Source organism: Hirundo rustica, chromosome 1 (genome assembly GCF_015227805.2).
Source record: "Hirundo rustica isolate bHirRus1 chromosome 1, bHirRus1.pri.v3, whole genome shotgun sequence".
In the NCBI taxonomy this organism is placed as follows: Eukaryota; Metazoa; Chordata; class Aves; order Passeriformes; family Hirundinidae; genus Hirundo; species Hirundo rustica.
Genome location: NC_053450.1, coordinates 71,508,485 through 71,529,342, shown reverse-complemented (window position 1 = coordinate 71,529,342; position 20,858 = coordinate 71,508,485). Strand labels below are relative to the sequence as shown.

Below are 20,858 nucleotides of genomic sequence, written 5' to 3'. Positions count from 1 at the left end.
ATTTTTAAGGCAAGTCAAATGGCATTACAAGAATTATCTGCTACTGTACAGAAAGACACCCAGTCTAAAAAAAGATTGAGCTTAGTTCTGAATCCTGTCCAGAAGATTCTCTCCTCTCTTCAGCTTCTCAAAATTACTTTCTGGTTTCCATTTCCTGGTTTGCACATACCCGTATATAGATGCATATATACTTCTAATGAAAACATATTCATCAGCCAGTCTGCTACACTAATGCTAAAATTGATTGTGGGAAGCAAACTCTTCAGCTAGTGAGCACTCAGCTGTAATAACTCACATTGAATGATTCATTGAAAGAGACACTGATGTTATGTCATTTTAAGGAATTTCTTAAGCTTTTAAAACAGCTGGAGGTTCTAAAGCCTTAATACTGTTTGCTATATATAAAACTGGGCAAAGCAAGTTTACTAGTGAATCTAGCTAAATTTGTAATTCTGACATCAGATTTTATTTGTGTCCTGTAGTTAAGATTTGGAAGAGCCCTGAAAACATGTTTCCTTAAGGCTAAAGGAAACATGAGGGGTTTCTCTAGAAACCAGGTTTTGTAGATATGTACTAATCTTTCTCATGCAGGTTGCACACTCATCTTTACCACTCACCATCTTGATGAGGCCGAGGTGCTCAGTGACCGCATTGCCATCCTGCAACGTGGCCAGCTGAGGTGCTGTGGTTCTCCCTCTTATCTGAGGGAGACATATGGCCAGGGACACAGTCTAACACTCATAAAAAAGGTATGTTAAAAATATACTCTACTGAACTGGTGACTGCCTGCCAAGTACATTTTAAGGGAGATGTATGTCCCTGCCAGGAAGTAGTAAGTGGAATAGTTTACTGAATACCAGCAAAACATATTTTTATTGGCTTCCTTGGTTGTTTTGGTGGTACTATTATTGCAATTTAGATGAACACAGTGGCATCTTTGAAAATGGTGAATATCAGTATTTAGCTGAAAGTGGGCTTGTCTCACTGTCCTTTATTCCTGGGAGGTAGTCTCTGTATCCCAGCTGTGATGCAGTTTCATCAGTGAAATTTTTCCTGCGTGAATTCTAATATTAAGACCTGGTAATATTTAATTTTTTTCTGCATGATTATCTTTCTTTCTTCATAGCCCTCTGTGTTTGAAATCCAGGACCCTAAGCACATTGTTCAGGTCACATCTCTGGTACAGACCCACATTCCAGAAGCCTTCCTGAAAGAGAACAATGGGACTGAGCTGACCTATGTGATACCAGAAAGGGCAGATAAGACCTCTTTTAAAGGTCTTTTTCAAGCTTTAGATCAAAGCCTTCAGCATCTACATGTGACTGGCTATGGCATTTCTGACACAACTTTGGAAGAGGTACTTGTTTTTCTGTGTGATGACATTTTCTTGGTCAGAGAATCTTGATTGTGTCTTTTATATTGCACAATTTCTTGTGAGAAGCATGTTTTAAAAAACAAAACAAACAAACAAACAAAAACAAACAAACAAGCCCCCCCCAAAACCAAAAACAAAACAAAACCCAGAAAAAAAGCAAGCAAGCAAACAAACAAAACTTCCCAAAGCAAGTAAAGTCTATAATTTATAGTTTTGCTCTGCTGTTAATTTAAGCACCTACTCTACTATGACTTTTTTTTTTACTTCAAGAATCTAATTTGAAGACTGATGAACTGTGTAACCCTTAAATGTTTGCTTTAACTTAAGAGAAATGTAATGTGTCATTGACTTTATGAGAAGCAGTTTTGTTGTAAACCCATAGCATTGGAACAAGCTTTGAACTTTCTAGTCTGGTGGTTCAGCTCAGGTGGCTCTTTGGACAGAAAAAAATTGCTAAGAATACTTTCCAGCTTACTAGTTCTGAAGTTTAGGACTTAGCCAACCTGTGTGATGAAACATCTAAAGAATATTTTCCATGTATACCAAGAGACAAAGTCTGATATATGTGTACATGAACATATATGCACATATATGTACATGTGTGCATGTGTATATACTAAATGGATCAGAGGAAAAGACTCTGTTATACATCTTCATCATTCTGAATCTAGCCCTGTGTAAATAGCCATATAAGCAAGAAGTTATTTCCCTTGGACTCCTTTTACCCCATCTATAATTTCAAAATAACAAGATTCCCTAAACCACCATTATCCAAGTACCGTACTGTAGATCTTTTAGAAATAGGGTTTTTTTCACTTCGTCTCCTATCATCCATAGTTTACAGGTTTAATAAATATGTTACTTAATGTTATGAAGTAAATTAGATTCTTGTGATACAATTCTATGAGGCAAATCAAAAAATTATTGAAAAGTTTTTATTTTCTTATGTAAGAGGATTTACATGGTATAAGGAATAGTATTGTTGACTGCCAAACACTATAGATTTGGAGTAATTAAGAATACTTTTGGGTTACATCCCCATTGGATAACAGAGGACTTTACAGAACTGACATGTATAAAGTAAATGTGAAGTTGTCATGGATATGAGGAAGATTCCTCAGTGAGCTGAATCTGTGACTCTGTTGAGAGCTTGTTTTTAGCTGTTTTGTGAAGGGTAAGTTTAAAAACATCTTTAAATGTGGTATTAGATATTAATGTATCATTCTTCAGCTTGAAGATTTAATGCATTAATTTGGGTTGATTTCTGTCATCTCTGCATCTTATCATTAGTTGTCATTACAAACTCAATTCTCTATTCTCTTATCAAAATCCTCTTTGCATTGGGAATGAAAAGAATAGCACATAATAGCACTATTTAATCTATTCAAGCAATTCAATCTGGAAACAAAGAACCCCGACCTTAAAGGAAAAAATCTGCTACAATTTTTTTTTTCCTTTCTTTTTATACTCTTATACTCTCACCATTATTCTTTTTCATTCTGAGGGACACTCATAAAATCCTCTCTAAAAATGCTATTCACTGAGGAAAAATGGACTTCCATTCATATTTCAAAGAAATCCTGAAGTTGTAACAAATCAGTTTGTCACACCTTTAAACCTCACTGATTTTATATTTGCTCAAATTTAGGCTTTAAATATCTTTTCCAAACATTTTTATTTGTGTATTTCATAATACTTGTAATCCAAAGTGTTGGTAGAACCAAAAAGAGAATAGAAGGGTAGTTAATTAAATTAAGCATATATTCAGAGTTCTCTGGGGGATGCTGTTTCACTTTCTGGCACCTCTGGAGATTTCAAAGCTTATTGCTTTCTTGTGTTTGTTTGAGGAGAGAACAAAACAATTGTAACATCTTTTCAAAATATGATGTGTCAAAATTTGTTAATTGAGTATACTGCTTTTAAATTATTTTCCTTGAAATGACCCGAGAATTTGCATCAAAACTTCCCAGGGAAAGCCATATACCTCCTTGAAATGATGTGCACTTTCTAGTGAGGTGCAGGGTGCTCCAACAACTTCTGGTCATCACCACACACAAGCACAAACACATTAATCTATTTCAGTGTAGTATTGTCATTTGGCCAGACTTGTTTCCTCAAGGACAAGAAGCACTTTTTGTCCTTGAAAAGGACAAGTCCTTGGTCAGATATAGACTTGCTAGTCAAAGCAGAAATTAATCGCAATTTCACAGATTTACAGAGTTTCACAGAGCATTCTGAGTTGGAACAGACCCAAAAAAGGGTCATCAAGTCCAGGTCTTAAGTGATTGGCTCATATGCGGATTGAACCCACAACCTTGCTGTCATTAACACCATGCTCTGACTAACGGAGCAAGCAGGAGGGGAAAAGTGCTCACTGTGTATTTTGGAGGGTACTCCTTCTGTTAATAACATTGTTAAACTAATACTGTTTCTGTCCATGGTATCTGGTGCAACATCACACAAATTATCATATCTTCTGTACATTGTAGTCCCTAATAATTCCCATTCTTAAGAGGATGTTTGAAAACTGCATACCATGGGGAGGACTGGGCAATGGTAAAAGAGTATGTGTCAATGAAGCTACAATAGACATAGGATGTCTTAGAAAAGCATTTGGTGGGTTTGTTTATTTTTTTTTTCAAGTTATAACTACATCCTCTCTACAGTGACTTAATGATATTAAATAAGAAAATGTGTCTGCAGCTATTTTGACACTGAAGTAAGTGTATGCAGGCAATGTTTTGTAGTGTAGGCATTGTCCTAGCCATGGAGGTGTAGTTACTTTGTGGTTTCACCAAGTGGTTGACACACCTGAAGGACAGGATGCCATCTGGAGGGAGCTAGACAGGATCAAGAATTGGGCCCATGGGAATCTCATGAGGTTTAACAAGACCAGGTGCTGGGTGCTGCCCCTGGATCAGGGCAACCCCCAGTACCAACACAGGCTGGGGGATGAACAGATCCAGAGCAGCCCTGCCCAGAAAGACCTGGAGGTGCTGGTGGGTGAGAGGCTGGACATGACCCAGCAATGGACACTTACAGCCTGGAAAGCCAAACGTGTCCTGGATTGCATCCAAAGCAGCGTGGGCAGCCAGGGAGGGAGGGGATTCTGCCCCTCTGCTCTGCTCTGGTGAGATCTCACCTGCAGAACTGCATCCAGCTCTGTGAGCCTCAGTACATGAGGGACAGGGACTGTCAGAGTGAGTCCAGAGGAGGCCACCAAGGTGAATAGAAGGATGGAGAACCTCTCCCATGAGAAAAGGCTGAGAGTTCAGCTGGAAGAGGAGAAGGCTTTGAGGTGACATAATTGTGGCCTTCTAATACCTGGAGGGAGCTATGAGACAGAGCAGGACTTCTTACAAGAGCATGCAGTGACAGGACAAGGGGGGAGTAGGTTTAAATTAGGGAGAAATTCTATTTTGAGACGGTGGTGTGGCAGTGGATCAGGTTGTCCAGAGATGCTGTGGATGTTCTATCCTTAGAAGTGTTCAAGACTAGGCTGCATGGAGTTCTGAGGAATCTGGCGCAGTGGAAGGTGCTGTCCACAGCAGAGGGGCTGAAACTTGATGATCTTAGAGGTCCCTTCAAAGCCAGGATATTCAGTGATTCTGTGATTCAGTTGTTACAGTTCAGTTAGGTTTGCTTGACAAAATTTGTGTTCAGAGCCATCAGCAAGCAGGTCCAAGAAAAAAAAATTAGTGGCTTTAGACTGTCAGGATCTGCCTCCTGGGTCTAATACAGAAATATCAGGCCAGAAATCTCTGGCCTTGAAGTTGTTAATGGCCAAAGTTGTTCCCTGAAAGCTGGCAGGTAACAAATGCAATCAATAACCACTGTTAAAAGGCAATTATATTGACTAAGCAAAATGTGTTTTTTGTAAGTCAGACCTTAGAAAGCCAAGAAATATCTTTCAAGAGCTATAAAGTACTTCACATTGACTAGTTTTTAGTGTCTATTGTATGAGCTCCTTGGAAACAAGGAATGTTTTTTAATAGCTGATATCAGGTTCATTTGTGGGAAGAAATAAATGGTTTCTTAATGATTTCTGAAAGTTGCACTTTGGGTATAATCTGTCTTGTAGCTCAACCCAAACAGAGGAAAGAGCAAAAGAAAACCTTCATAAAAACAAAGCAAAATTTGGTTGCTCTTTTCCTATTTAACTTGAGATAAGTACCTTTATTTTCTGTTAATTTTTTTTTTTTTTTTTTTTTTTTTAATCTGAGGTTCTTAGATCACTGTTTAAATTGCAGTTAAGGTTAAGATAAGAAAATGCTAATTGTGTTTTTAGTTTGAGCTTACAAGAAGTGGGGAGTGTGTGAATAAGGCTCACTATGGAAGCCATTCCAAGCTTCTGCAAGGCTGAGGTGCAAATAAATGAAATACATGTCTATGAAATTCAAATTCAATTATGTGGACAGAACTGTGAAACAGGTTTAAGCAAGAAATAGTGGGTTGAACACAAACCTGTTTGGCAAAGTGTACCATTTAAATAGATGTCATGATTATGATGGTGAATTCTGCTGGGTTTTTATAATTTTAACAATAAGTCCCTTCTGACATGTGTTCCCCTAAGAAAATTAATTGCTTTCAATTTCAGTTTCAGTCTAATGCGTATTTTTAGATTGTTGCTTTTATAAGAAAATAATTTCAGTTTTTCTCATGGCAATTTTAGGTAACAGGACCCTATCATCTCTAACTTATTTGGGGTATGCACATTAATATTTTGCTACAAAATACACATTTTTGCCCAATCCTCTCTGTAGTCTTAATTTTACAAGACTTTGTTCACCTTGGCGGTCTCTGATGATTGCCTTGTCCTTTAAATGTCTTTCAGTAATGTTATTGTCCACGTGTTGCACATATCTAGAAACTTTTACCGAGTGTCCCTAGACATTGTGAATTCCCTGGAATCTGTAGGGTCTCAGTTCTGTAGGGGTTTTGTACATTAGATTTAGCTGTACTAGTACAACTAGTAGCAGTTCTAGTTGTGCCCATAGATTTCTAGCTGCAGCATCAGAAGAGAGTTAGGCTGTTTCCTTGGTAGAAACTGCAGCAACAGGAGTTCCAACACATACCATGGTTTAGGAGCATAAAAAGTCAATCAAGGGCAGGCAGTCTGTTGAAAGATCTTTGCAGATAGTAGTGTTCATTGATCAGCAATGTTTTTCATAGGTGCTTTTGCATCTATTGACATTTATTTCATTTTCGTTGTCCCCAAGATTTTCACTGGAGAGCTTGACTAATTTTATTGTCATATTCCAGCAAGGTGGTTACAGCAGTCAGTAGTAATTTCTAACAGTCTGGATGGCTTAGGATATATATATGTAATAGTTTTAGTAAATGGATTCTAAATTCCTTTTTTCTACTTTCATGAAAGGTTTTTCTGAAGCTGCTGCAGGACTCAGAGAAGATGCCCTGTGTTCCACGGGCAGCACACCTGGACCATAAAAATGGTGCTGAATCAGTCTGTAAGTAAAAAATGATGTGCCTCCTGAAGCAACTAGATTTATAAAGATCCAAAATGCAAATGTAAGCATGAATCAAGTTCCTAAAGTTGAGGAATGTGCAAGCAAATGGAGAATACTGCTTGCTACCATCTGGTAACTCCTTTTCTGTGTGTCTGCCTTGGGTAGTAGCTTTTTATATGTCTGCTGTGATTTACCTCTCTCACTTCACAGTCATCTTCCCACCCTTCTGTGTACGTGCACACGAGCATTCTCTCACTGCAGCGGTGCTGGCTTACTGCTTCCTACCAGTCCCTGGAAAGGGATTATCCTCTTCACCTCATACTGAAAATAGATAAATATTGCAGACATATGTCACTAATATAAAATCTCTAAGCTATTAGAAAAGTACATTCATATTCATCCATGTACAATTCAAAAGAAAAAAAAAAGCTGGTTCCTGTTGTAGTAGGAGATCATTCATCTTCTTAAGTGGTGTGTTATTTAGGTTCCTTTGCATCTTGTTTTAAAGAAAACCCTTCACACTTTCTCTTTTTCTGCCCTGCAAGCCTGGGAGGAGGTCCTTGTGAACACTTCTGAAAACTATGGAAGATTTTTTTTTCTTAAAACATTCTTTTTTATAAGAAGAATCACTAATCATCACTAATGATCATTACAAAATCCAAGACTCAAGTTCTCTAATGTCAGTGTCCATCAAGCTGATGAATATTTTCACATTTCTGGGATTTTCATGCTTCTATACTTACCATATTTCATTCTATTTGAAGATTGACATTTAGGTTATAGTTTTCTTTGGTTAGATGTCAAGCATTTTGTTCTATGTGCAGTACTTTTCATCTTGCTTATGTAAAGTACAGGCACAGGGAAGTCCTCATCTGTGGACCTTTAACGTTACTGTAACAGAAATAACAATTTTTAGCCAAGCTTTCTTTATTTGTTAAGATAAATTCAGTTGGATCTGCCAGTAATAACTAATCATTGCCAATAATGATGGCCTAAGGTGAGACCTTTTCTCACAAAATGCAAGCTCAAATAGATGACTTTTTCCAGAGTTTGTTTGGTGGGCTATTCCAGTCCCTCTTGAATCAGTGAAGATGTAAATGTATAAAACTAAAACAACCTCTCTAAGCAAATAAAATTGCCACTTCTGTCAGTAGTGAGGATGAGACTTCTATCCTAAACACAGTTTTGAATATCCCTTATTTTATAACAGTCAATTTATTTCCTTCAAGACTCAGCCAGGACATCTGAGCTAGTTTCAAATCATAATAATCTGTCTTCTCCACATTGCATTTTCATTAAAGAGTAAGATTTACAGATCCTAAAGTAATGAAGACAGTATATTCTACATAAAAACTTGTTATGCTTTGCCATTTGCATTTCAAAATGTATAAAGCAGTATTTGTTCAAGTTATTACATTAATAAAGAACTGAGTAATCAGAGACTCTGTATTTTTTCAACCTGATAAATTATAGCAAGAATATGTGATGATAATGCCATTTCTTTGGGGATGAGAGTCCTGGAAAATTGTCATTCATTGCAGATGACTGTCATTCATCATTAGGGACAGTTGTGAAGTGTAGGTATAAGGGATCTGGGAAATGGTCATGAAAGGTATCCATCATTGTCAAAGTTAACCAGAATACTCCATGGACAGTAGCTTGACTTGTATAGCTTTGCCTTTGAAAGCAGGTTCAAAGGCAGTCAAACTTTCTGTTGTCAAAGTAGTCAAATGAATTTTCAAAACCCCCTAGAGCAAGCATCTGGAATTATTGAGGAGATCACAGGATGCTGGTATTTGATTTGTAAAAGAATCTGGGCTAGAGAGATGCTTTCACAAATCACAGATCTGAGTTCAAGCAGGGGTGTTGGCTATCCTTTATGCTGCTGAGCTCTTGAGGTGTCAAGATTGTGCAGAAACCAAAATCTTGTCTAATGTCTCCCAGACTAGGAGGTGTAGCAGAGAGGTGAATGTCTCTTCTTCAATGAAACAGCAGAAAATCAGAACACAATTTAGGCTGACGACCAGTGCCAAACACACACAAGGGACGTTATTTCAGCAAAATATGACAGTATCTCACTGAAGTCAGAGCTGAGATAATTTCTAGTTATGCTTTACAGTGTCTTAGTGTACTGTGTCTGATTGGAACTGAGTTAAATTTCTTCATAGCAGCCTCTAGGGTGCTGTGTTTTGGATTTGTGACTGAAACAGCGTTGATAACACACCAGTGTTTGGGCTATCACTGATTAGTAGTATTTGTGGTGCCAAGGCTCTCTCTTTTCCCATTTCCCTGCTGTGAGTAAGCTGAGGATGAAAAAGAGGGTTTGAGGGGACATGACCTGGACCGATGAGCTAAATTGACCAGTTATTCAGTGTCACAGAGTGCCATGCTTGGAAAGAAAAGCTTTTTTTAGGAGGTAGCTGTTGCTACCAGTGGCTGAATGTGTCTGCTTGTAGGAGGTGGTGAGTGATTGCCTTTGCATTATCTGGGTTGGATTTTTTTGCTTTTTAGTTTGTTTGTTTGTTTGGGGTTTATTTTTCTTTCTTTTTCCTTTACTGCTTAAAATGCCTGCATCCTGACCCACAACTTTTCTCACTTTCTCTTTTCCCATTCTCTTCCCTATCCTGCTGGAGGAGGGGGAGTATGGGCAGGTAGCCTTTTGGTGCTTGACTGCTGCTTAAGATCATCAATGAAAATAATGTAAAATAAACTCAGAATTATTTGAACACTTCTAAGTGCAAATGTTAGAGGTAAGCAGCAGTCCATTAATTAAATTAATTGTAACAGTTTTAATATTGTTAGTTTTAAAGATACAAAGCACACTGTAATATCTAGTAGTTTTTTTCCTTTGTGGACAGTTTTCTCAAAATTTTAGTTTTATTCCAACAAAAAAACCTTAAACTAAAACTCACCTTTTTGTGACAACAGTTAAAATTTTATTTTTCAGTCAGGGATGACTGTGTGTGCAGAGGTAGTACATACATATACTATAATACAGTCGTGCAGTATTAATTTCTACACATGATAGATACTGTTTTGTAGATGTATGCTTAGCATGCAGAAAAATGGTTGGAATGAGCTTGTAATGGCTGTTTGACAAGACCATCAAAGCCAAATAGCCTAGAGAAAATGGAGAAACCAACTCTGTGGAGTCTAACAATATTATCATAATCTGCAGCAGGCAGTATATATACAGAAATAATCAGGAGAGCTAAGAGCGAGTCCAAGAGGTGAGTAGCTAACCATGGAGAAATGACAAAATAATCTGGACATGTACAAAAGCAGGTAATAGGCTAGTGAGTGGTCTCATTGGCTCGTTCAGGAACCAATATGCTTAAATTAAGATACCAGATTAGTTGAAGAGCCAGATTATTTGATTTTGTAGCATTCATTGTCTTAGAAACTTCTGGGAGATACCAACTTTGGATCTAGTCCCTTCTGGCAGGAAACTACAGTTGGAACCCCTGAGGTATAGTGAAACTAAACTGTAGAAAATTCAAAATTGATTCATTATATTTTTGCACACAGTAATACATAGCATTTAAAATTTCTTGCCATATGTTACAGAGATTAAGAGTATTGCAATGTTTAAAAAAGCCAAAGAATGGTTATTAATGGATGTATAATATGAACAGCTATAGTAACAAAAGTGCTATTAAAGCTTATATGCCTTTGAACTTCTTAGATAAGTTGGCCTCTGAAAGTGTGGGTTTGGAAACAGGTTGATGCATAACTACTTTTTAACATTGCTTAACTCTTTCTCTGAAGCAGCTGGTGTTAGCCATTTTGAATATTGGGCCAAATATGACATTGCTCCTGTTAGGGTTGGTGAGATCAACAATATACAGTACACATAAAGCTCATCTAAAAGCTGATTTACTAAGAAATTGCAGCTGAAAAAAAAGCAGTCATTAATAGTGAGATATCAATGAAGAGCTTTTGTGAATTTCCGTGGGGTTTCAACTCTGCCTTTTAATTATCTTCATGAGTGATGCAGAAGTAAACCTAACCTTGCTGATGGAAAAAAGGACAACTGCTGAAGTGTGATAAGTAAGACCAGTCCTAAGGACTGAGTTAGATTATTTGAAATGCTGAATCCATTCTAAATAAAAGGAATTTTAATGAAGCCAAATGCTAGGCATGTCTGTGTAATGGGGAGTAATATCATGGAAAACACTGACTCTGAGTTATCTGCTGATCCTGGTAGAGAAGCATTTTAAGACAGTTAAGGTGATTTATATTTGAGCTTAATGTACAAAAAGGTCTATCCATTCAAAATTGATGAGACTGATGCTACAATACTAGTACAACCTTTTTGTCCACATTTTAAAGTTTGAATTACTTCAGGGAGAAATAGAGAATTCAGAAAGCGAGCAGAGAAGAATTAATATTGGAGGTTGGCAATGAAGTCCTTATAAAGACACCATCAGGGCTCCTTTAACATATTTTATCAAAAATAAGATAGAGAAGTGTTTTGATTAAAGATCCTCTTTTTTTTTTTTTTTTTTTCAATGCATGGGGAATATTGTCTGTTAAGGTATCATTCTAACTTTTATTTGGGCAGAAGATAGAAATGAAATAAAGGAAGAAAAAAGTAAGTAAATAGCTGTAATCTGAAGACAGGCAAAAGTTAATTAGCAGTTGAAGTTATTCTACCCAAGGAAGTGGGTTGCCTCTCCTGGTGCATTTGACACAAGGCTTGGGTCTTTGCAGAAAATATGCTATAGTAAAGGATGTTATTGATTTCTGCATATGAGCAGCAGAGTGGAATTTGATGTCTTTTGGTAGGTGATCAAGTGGTTTCTTCTATTCTGAAACAGTATCTTTTAATCCACTATGACAAATTGAGTTCACTGTAACTGCAAAAAAAGAGGCTTGACAGTAATTTTTTACAATATCCTTGAAGTTGTATTTTAACGTCCATTTTTAAATTGAGCTCACTTCTTTCAATTCCCCATAAAATCTGCATAGAAGAACCTCAGAATTATTTGAGTACTCCACCTTGCAAAATGTAACTTGATTTATGAGAAGAATATTGTAGACATGAAGCATCAGTGTCTCTGTTCAGAAGTGGCTGCCAACATGAACACTGCATTAAAAATTTCAAACTTTTGATATCTTCTGATAAAGAGATGACAAAGTGTAAATTTCAGTCTTCTGGCAATCTCACAGTATAGGTAACACTACCACTTTAATTCAGCACTAAGCCCTGAAAAAGCAAGTGTCAAAATAGCTGGTCTAAAAATCTTGACTACATTGTATTTTCCTTCAAATGTTATGTTTTAATGTTGTTTTAATTAGTTTCTGGCAGGAAATGTCATGATTCTTGCATGTGTTGAAAACTTAATTTAATAAACACTTCAAATATTTAGCTTTATATTCCTCAAACCCCAATCTTCCTTCACCCTTTCAGGATTCTCTGCACCATAGAATAAGGGTGGAGCTTCTTTATAACATGGCCTGTCAATTGCTACAAAAAGCTGATTTCAAAAATTCAGGAAAGTTGTTGCATAGCCCCATCTTATGATGGAAGAGATGACGCCTCTTCCATCCTGCCTAGTGGCAGAGGATAGTGCCTAGAATAGAAGCAGAGTCCTCAGGGAGACTTCATCTAAGCTGTGGGTCACCAGAACTGGTATACATGCAACCTCTGATGCTGGTGACTCTATATTGAATGTCTATATATCTCAAGGGCCTTCTAAACAGAAAATTGTATTTGATACTATCATTTCACAGCTCTTACTGACTGATATGCATGTATGAGAATATGAGAATACAATGAACCTGATTTGCCTTTGTCATAATCTGAATTTTTTGTGTGTTAGTTATTAACAGTGCTTGCTTTAGAAGTGAAATTGTTTGGTAGCTTTTCCACTGCATTCAGATATTTCTTTGAGCTGAGAGATAAAGAATACATATAGGTGCATTGGGAATGCTTTATTTATCCAAAGGTAATTGGTATAAAGTGAGCCCCATTAATATATTGAAAAACAAATGATCAAATAATCTCAGTTGTGTAGCTCTTATGTCTTGCCTATAAGCCTTTCTTTGATTTCTTCTTGACTGTGTATTTATTCATACAGCAACTGTTTTCCCTCATACTTGGTAGTGCTCCCTTCTGTTTATGCATCTCTCCCTCCAACCTCTCCTTTGCACTCCATGATGTGTTGTTTTCCTTTAGTTCCCATATTTATTGAGGCTATCTCAACAGCTACAGACTGAAAAAAATCATGGACAACCTATGTTCATGACATTTTTAAAATCCTGTCTTTTAAAGAAATATTCAGAAGACTTATTTTCCAATCTGAAGGACTGTTTGTCTTTATATTGTAATTATTCTCAAGTAACTGGGAAAGAAAATAAAGGAAAAAAAAAAAAACAACAAGAAAACAAACAAACAAAAAATGGAAAAGAAAGAAAAGCATATAAGGGAAGTAGAACTCTTCCTCAAAAGATAAATGAGATCTGGCAGCCAGCATTCCTGTGTTCATTTGCTGCTTTTGAGAATGACCTGCATGCACTTTTTGCAGGTATTCCACTTTTTTCACATTTGCAACAACACGAAAAATCTGTATTCAGTGAGGGGTTTAGGTGATAATCTGTTTTCCAAAAAGCAACTGGTATTTGAACATTAGCCTAGTAACAGCAATGATGGGTTGCCGGGTGTAATACTAATGTGACTTTTGCTACACATTTAGTAATACTTTCTTCCTAGTTTAAACAGTTAAATTCTTTTAGATTATGCTCTTTTTTTTGCTGTTCAGCAATTGGATTTTTCCAAAGATAGTGTTTATATCTCATAGTCTAGATAAATTATTTCTCTCCCTCATAATATGGGGTGTATGTGTGGAGAAGATTTTCACTCTTAGATAATCAACAGAAAGTTATACATACGGTGTCAGAAAATATTTGTTGCTAATAGTTAGTCTTTAGGTTTTATATGAAAATTAAATTCTGATGGTTTCTTTCCTTGCTTGAGCTTACAAGTGGACTGTATATTTTATAGATATTTTAATCTTTTTATATATATATATATATATTTACAGATGCAGAAAACGTGTATGTGCACACATGCATACAAGCATTTTAAAACAGTTTTGCTTTATTAATGCTGTTGCACCAGCAAATACAGTTACTTTAACTTCAATTATGTAAGTAACGTAAATGACCAATTTTTTACAGAAATTCTTATAAAGAGTAAGAGGCTTACTTTTCATTCTGAAACAGAACATTGCTTAGGGAAGGCGCTTCACGAAATCTTCCTGACATCTTGCCTCATTTATTGAGTAAATACCATATGTATGGAGAAGGTATGCTATGCATCTTAGTTGTTCTAGTAAGGCTCTCTTTGAGGTTGATGCTTCTACATGAAACTAGATTTTCACCTGTCCAGTGCCTTCTCAAAAGTATCTCCTTTGGTGAAATGGTTGTCTCTGCTTTGTCGCTAAAACATTCCTTTTGTGCAACAAAAGGCCATAAAGACTTTAGCAATATTCACACATCTGTTTTCTCAATACTAGCAACATTCTGCAGTACTACATGTTTTTTTGTGTGGGTTTTTTTGTTGTGTGGGGTTTTTTTTGTTTGTTTGTTTGTTTGGTTGGTTGGTTGGTTGGTTGGTTTTTTCCTCAAAACTAACAAAACCTGGTTTAGGAGCTACAGGGACAGCATGTAAAGTATCTTCAGTATGAAGGGCAGTATGTGGAGCACTTAGGACTGCACTTTTTTTGCTGACTTTTCATATGGTAAACTTGTTACAAGGTGATACAAGATGTATATTACACTGTTGCTGTCCAGTTCCTCATTTGAAATACATGTGACTTCATGAGAGTAGACCTGGTAGTGGGCTTCTGTATAGGTGGAAAGTTTTAGCCATATGTCCTGGTTTGGGACAAATTTGGGAGAAAACCCCTGTATAGGATCCCTCTAAGGAAGCAAACCCAAGTGGCCTCTCCCTCCAACCGGTCCGGTAAAAAAAACCTCTTTGGAGAAAAGTGGAAAAAACTATTTTACTGAACAAATGAAGTGCATACAAGTATAAAGAATGAATAATATGAAACAATAAGACCTCTCTTTCTGAAGTGAGATGGCAAATTGAGAAAGTCCTTGCCGTGGGTGTAGCTCGGCTCTCTCTCTCAGTCTCTCCTCAGTCCCAGTCCCTCCGGCACTGCTGGAAAATGCCGAGGTCCAGGCCCCGGTGGGCCGCAGGTGCAGCCCCCAGTGCTCCCCTGGGTTTTCAGTCCAGAGCAGGTTTAAACAGTCCAGAGAAAAAGGGGAAAAAACAGTCCAGGGAACTTCTCTGCCCTAGCTAGCTGAAACTAACTAAAAGTAAAAAAAAAAAATCTCTGTCCTGCAGTCTCTCCAATCCTCCGCCGAACACCCCGTCCGCAGAAGAATGTGGAGGAGTCAGGCAGTTTTCTCAAAACAAACTCCGTGCTTCTCCTTGCTCTTAGAACCAGTCTTAAAGGCACAGGACTCAATATACAGCACAAACAGAACAGACAATTGGGGATACAAACATCATAAAGTTACCCTAGGACACCATGTAAATTTTTTCTCTTTCTATCTGTCTCTAGATCTATTTTACTGTTTATTTAGGTTACCATATTCATTGGAGACATTAGAAAAAATGGAGCAGTTGGTTCTGCTAATCCAGATCCTTGAAGGTGTTTAATACCACTATTTATGAGATCAGTATTTATGAGAATGCCTGAGGAACAAGATTATTCATCAAACACATTTTTCAATTGTTTACTATAGCTTCAGGTCTGAATAAAACATGCCTTCTGCAGAACTTGCAGTTTTGAATTGTTTCCCTGCACAAACCTTGAAATGATTTTTTTATTAATAGAATAACTCCAGTAGAGATATGGTCTAAAAATATTCCTGATTATGGGAGCTGCAGTATTTTAGACAAAGTGCTTTGTTTGTATTAAGGTAATACTTGCACAAACTCTGAAAGTTAAAGTGGGTCAGAATGTCCTTGTCTGTCACAGTGAAATTTGGGCCCTGCTGAAGTTGTTTCATCTGAGTTTTCTCTGAGCAATTCCAAGAGGATTCTTCCAGAATGCCGTACACAGTGTTTTCAAAGGCCACTCATAGCAAACTGAGCAGCTGCATGACAGAAGTCATCTGCAGTACAATGATGGACAGTTGCTATTTTAAAGTTCCCTTACTGGGAAGCAAGTAACCAGTGGGAAGTGTTTGAGAACACCTGGTTTGAATATATAGTTCTTTCTTCTGTTGCTATATTTAATCTGTCTAGTTGGAAATGCTAAGATGTTTAGCATTAGGTCTCCCATGCAATGTTATGGGAAGTGGTAGAGCAAATGTTCAGATTTTACTGCTGTCCTGGCCTTTCACCAGCTTTTCACCAAACACAGCAAAAGTACTGCAGGTGTTAGCCCTGTTGTCTGCATCGGATTCAATCTTGACATGTTGCAACTTGAGTCTACAGGTTGAATTCAGCGGGTTAAATTCTAACATCTTTCTGAGTATTGATTTATACTTCTAGAATGAAAAGAAACCAACCTCAATAAATGTGCTGCTTTTTGTAATAAGAGGATATATTCTAGTGCACAAAATGTATCTGATGGTTGTTTGCCTGTGCATCCCTAAATGTATTTTTTCTCTTGGCCAAGTCTGACATGGATATATAGATACATATGAAATGAATTGGGATTTTTTTGTTGCAATTCTGACAGTCTGTGCTTCTCTTTTACTGTTGCACCTTCCAAGAGCACAAACAGAAGGTGCAAATAGGCTTCCATTCTGTAGCCATATTCTGTGCTCTTTTTTCAGCTCTTCCTTTACTTGCCTCCTCCTCCATCTAGCTATTCATTGCAGGTGCATCACTGCAGGAGAGAGAGTGCTGCAATAAAACAATATCTATTTTCACAATTATCTCCTGGAAATTGGAATTAGCATAGTTGCTAATGTTGCAAGTTAGCCATGCGGAAACTCAAAATCAGGGACTTAGGGTTTTCAATTCTGCAGTAATTTTCTTTTCCAAGACATGAAAGACATGATAGTCTGTCTATCTGACTGATTTTTTTTTTATTATTATTTTTTTTTTTTTTTTCCTCCCCAGAGAATATTCCTATCCCATAATGATGAAGTTGCCCTGGCCACAGTAGAGTTCACCACACAAGTCTAAAAGAAATACTTGGTGTTTAAATACAACTTCTTTTTCTGTATGGTTTAAACTGGCAAAATTCCCAAATAGAATGAAGAGATATAAGTTACGGCAAAGCAGAAAAAAAACCATGGAAATGTAACAAAAGAGATTGTTTTAGGCATCACAAATGTAGAAATAATTGAAACCCTCTCTTTTGAATCATTGGAGCAGTGCATTCAGTAGTGTGTCCTCCTCTTCCACCAGGGCCAGGCTAGCTGAGGTGGCCATTCACCAGAATAGCTCAGCTGTCAGTGTAGCAACTGTGTTTGGCTCTCCATGGTGTCTGTAGGGTGATGGATAGTAAGACAGCAGCATCATTTCCCATTTCTTTATGCTCATGTACTGTTTGCATTCTTATGGCTGAAGAAGGCAAAGAAACAGAGTATTTTGCACTCAGAAATTAATTCCCTTCATTGAAAGTAATGACAGTGCTTTTTTAGCCTGGAAGTGTTGCATTCCCAAATAAATATAAACTCAGTCAAATTTCTGCTATGGCTACATTCCTGCTCATTTCCACACTAGGAAAAACAACAAGGGGTGTTTTGACACCAGCTCACACTTGAGCAGCAACAAGGGCGTTGTTTTTTCCTAGCTGCTTGTAGTAGCTATTACTGTTTATTGTATGAGCTGCGGTGCCTTGGAAACCCAATCTGAAGTCATGCCCTGTTGTTCCAGACACCCTACAGACTAATAGAATAAAAAACCCAGGTTCTTACCACCTTTGACAGCTTGCAGTCTAGTTTTAAGACTGAATGCAATGAGTAGATAAAACAGACAAATAGGTTTGGGAAGGCAAGAGTATAAAGCAGGTCCATAAATTAAAAGCAGAGGTCCCGGTTCACTGTCTTTCTGACTATTTTATTTACATGGTAAATGCCATTTGGACTTTCTTGCTTCCTCAAATTTACACTTAAGAGTGTGGTTGTGATGCACATCTGTTTTGAAGTTTTTATCTCCTACCACACATGAGGTGCTGTTGCGTGGTGTGGCACTTTTAAATTTTTTTTTTGTTATTTGACATGAGTGATGACAAAGTTTAATGGTTATTTTTGAATTGGTATGAGATTGAATATTCTTGCATTTAATCGAGAGTTAAAACAGCCAGGAAATTCTGTAGGTGTGTGGATATTAGTTATATATTAATTAAAGAGACTGGCTTATCTTTCTGTCTTGAATGGGTATTTCAGATACCTAAATTCATATTTCATGTAATAGAAATATAATGTTGGCTGTAAGTAGTTGTGATTGTGAACATCTAAAGGAAGGGAAAACTAGAATCTAATTTTTAGTTTCAATCTGCTTTCTATAATCATGAAGAAATATTTTGCTTGAATTCAGTGGTGCTCATCTCTTCATCTATTGTTCATACCTCTAGTATGCTCTAACTTTGAGAAAATGCAAGTTCTTGAAATTAAAGGATGATTTTCATATTGTGAATAAGGCTATGTTATGCCTGGAGACAAAATAAAGACTTTGAGTTGTATTCTTTTTAATACTTAAAATATGTTCTGAATATTTTGTCGATCTTTACAGCAGCATAGAGTGATGGTGGTTGGCTGTTGAAAAAGTAGATTCAGGTAGGAATTCTGATCAGTTCACCTAGTACACTCTACAAAAGTTGGAGAGTTTGAGGGACAGGAATAGTAATTTGCTGCATTTAATGACCTCTTGAGAATCTAGGTGATGTATTCTATTCAGGTTATTTTTTGAGCTATTTTACTGTATATCCTAATGTATTCTCTTTAGTTGGGTTATTCAGTACTCAAAAATTAGTCCTAATTTTAATTATTTCCCAATCTGCTAGTTACCTATCCCAAAACTATCTCATGGGAGGGTTAAGGTCCAAGAGGCATAGAGTATTTTGGATTGGTGCTTGAAGTATTTGTATGAGTTGCATTTCATGTGAAACTGTAAGCTGAAAATTCCTTGTTTGAACAGTTCCTCCTCTCCCAACAAAATAATGAAAAAGGAGTGGAGCTCATATTTTGGTTAACAAATTTACAGACAGAATCACAGAATCATTTATGTAGGAAAAGACCTTTGAGATCATCAAATCCAACCTATGACCCAACACCACCATATCAACTAGACCATGGCACTGAGTACCACATTGAGTCTTTTCTTGAACACCTCAAGGGGCAGTCACTCCACAACCTCCCTGGCAGCCCACTCCAACGTTGCGTCGGACTCTCTGGGAAGAAATTCTGTCTAATGTCCAGCCTAAACCTCCCCTAGTGCAGCTTAAGATTCCTCTTGTCCTGTTGCTGGTTTCCTGGGAGAAGAGGCTGACCACAACCTGGCTACAAACTCTTTCAGGCACTTGTAGAGGGTGATAAGGTCATCCTTGAGCATTCTTTTCTGCAGGCTAAGCAAACCTGGCTTCCTCAGCCACTTCACGTAAGACTTGTGCTGCAGGCCCTTCATCAGATTCATTGTCCTCTGGACATCTATTTTCAATTGCCATTTAATTATGTGCCTTATATTATCTGTACAAGGTGTTTTTTCCCTACAACAAACCTGAATGAAAGACTTGGGTGCAAAGAGTGATGTCCCAGATGACACGCTCTTGCTTAGATACATCTCTGTCGCTGCTTGGGTAACAATGCAGAAAGTTAAGAGTAAAGAAAATTATTTTATGGATGAAGGCTTTTTACTCTCTAACACCTGGATGTTTTACCTTTTCCTTTTGCACAAACCCACTTTACACTTCTGTCTTTCATTTAACTAGTAAAAGTCAGATATATCTCCTCTCCAACACGTCAGCTGTGAGGGAACTGTAAAGTGTTTCTCTCTCTAAGATTTAAGTGCAATTATATCCTACCAATTCTTCAGCCCCTTACACATAGCTTGGAGTAGGTCATTCCTACCCTGTTTAGTTCTGACTTTAGAATGTATTTCTTCTAAATACAGTGGTAAGTTTAAAAAGAGTTTTCCCCATTCTCTCCCTAAACTTTTTGCATACAAATGAACTTTTGTTCATACTCTTTATTCTAGAAAATAAAAAAATAATAAAGAGATTAAAGAGGCTTCTTTATGAGTTTGCATGTAGTTTTTCTAGGGACAGGTTTTTAGATTGTAAGATTTGGGTGTTGAAGTTTCTTCAGTGAGAGAATGCAACACATTTTTATTGTTATGCTGGTTCTTTATTTTCAATAGGAATCAGATGTTTTGTTCGCACTATCCTTTCAGTGGTCTTCAGTGTGATTGAATATTAAGCATGTCAAATTTTTAACAAGAATAATATCTTGGATAGAGGAAGGAAATCATTCAATCAAGTCAACTGTCTGGCTTGAGGAAAAGGGCTTGGGTGATCTGAGTTATGAAGGGGTAATTTACACAGTTGGGGAGTGACAGACACCAATTCCTTGGCTTCAAAATGTGTTAATTCTGCTGATTTTCTGATTATTCTGAGAATTCTGCATTTGCCTAGATCTCTATCACTCTGTCTCAAAGGTCTTCAGGCTGCTGCAGAATTCTATTTTGGGATCTGTGACTCAGAATGTAAAACTAAATTTTTAATTAAAACCCTACAGGTTTTCCCTTCAAAAATGTTATTAGATTAGTCAATATGTATGGAATAGGGAGAAACGCTAAGACAGGAAATTCTTAAGATGGAAACAATTTGAATCAACTTTTTAGAAGAAATGTTCACAAGACCTAAAATTAAAAATAGCCCGAGGGGAAGAATAGAAGGATTTATATCAATAAATACCCCAAAAAAACTTCTCTTGTGAAATTCCCACCAAAATAAATATTTTTCTGGTCAGCTTTGGACTGAGAACTCATTATTATATATCAGCAAGAATCATAGTATGAAACACAGACCAGATGCATTCCC

The 20,858-nt window shown here is 37.1% G+C and overlaps 1 protein-coding gene across 1 annotated transcript in view; it reads left to right on the top strand.

The window, feature by feature from the left end:
* The window catches only part of ABCA13 (ATP binding cassette subfamily A member 13), a 159,638-nt gene that overhangs the window by 64,095 nt on the left and 74,685 nt on the right, over positions 1-20,858 (top strand). Inside the window, exons 29-31 of the mRNA XM_040054983.1 lie at positions 592-749; positions 1,127-1,357; positions 6,753-6,843. Coding sequence (XP_039910917.1) covers positions 592-749; positions 1,127-1,357; positions 6,753-6,843 — 480 coding nt within the window. The remainder of the gene's footprint in view (positions 1-591; positions 750-1,126; positions 1,358-6,752; positions 6,844-20,858) is intronic.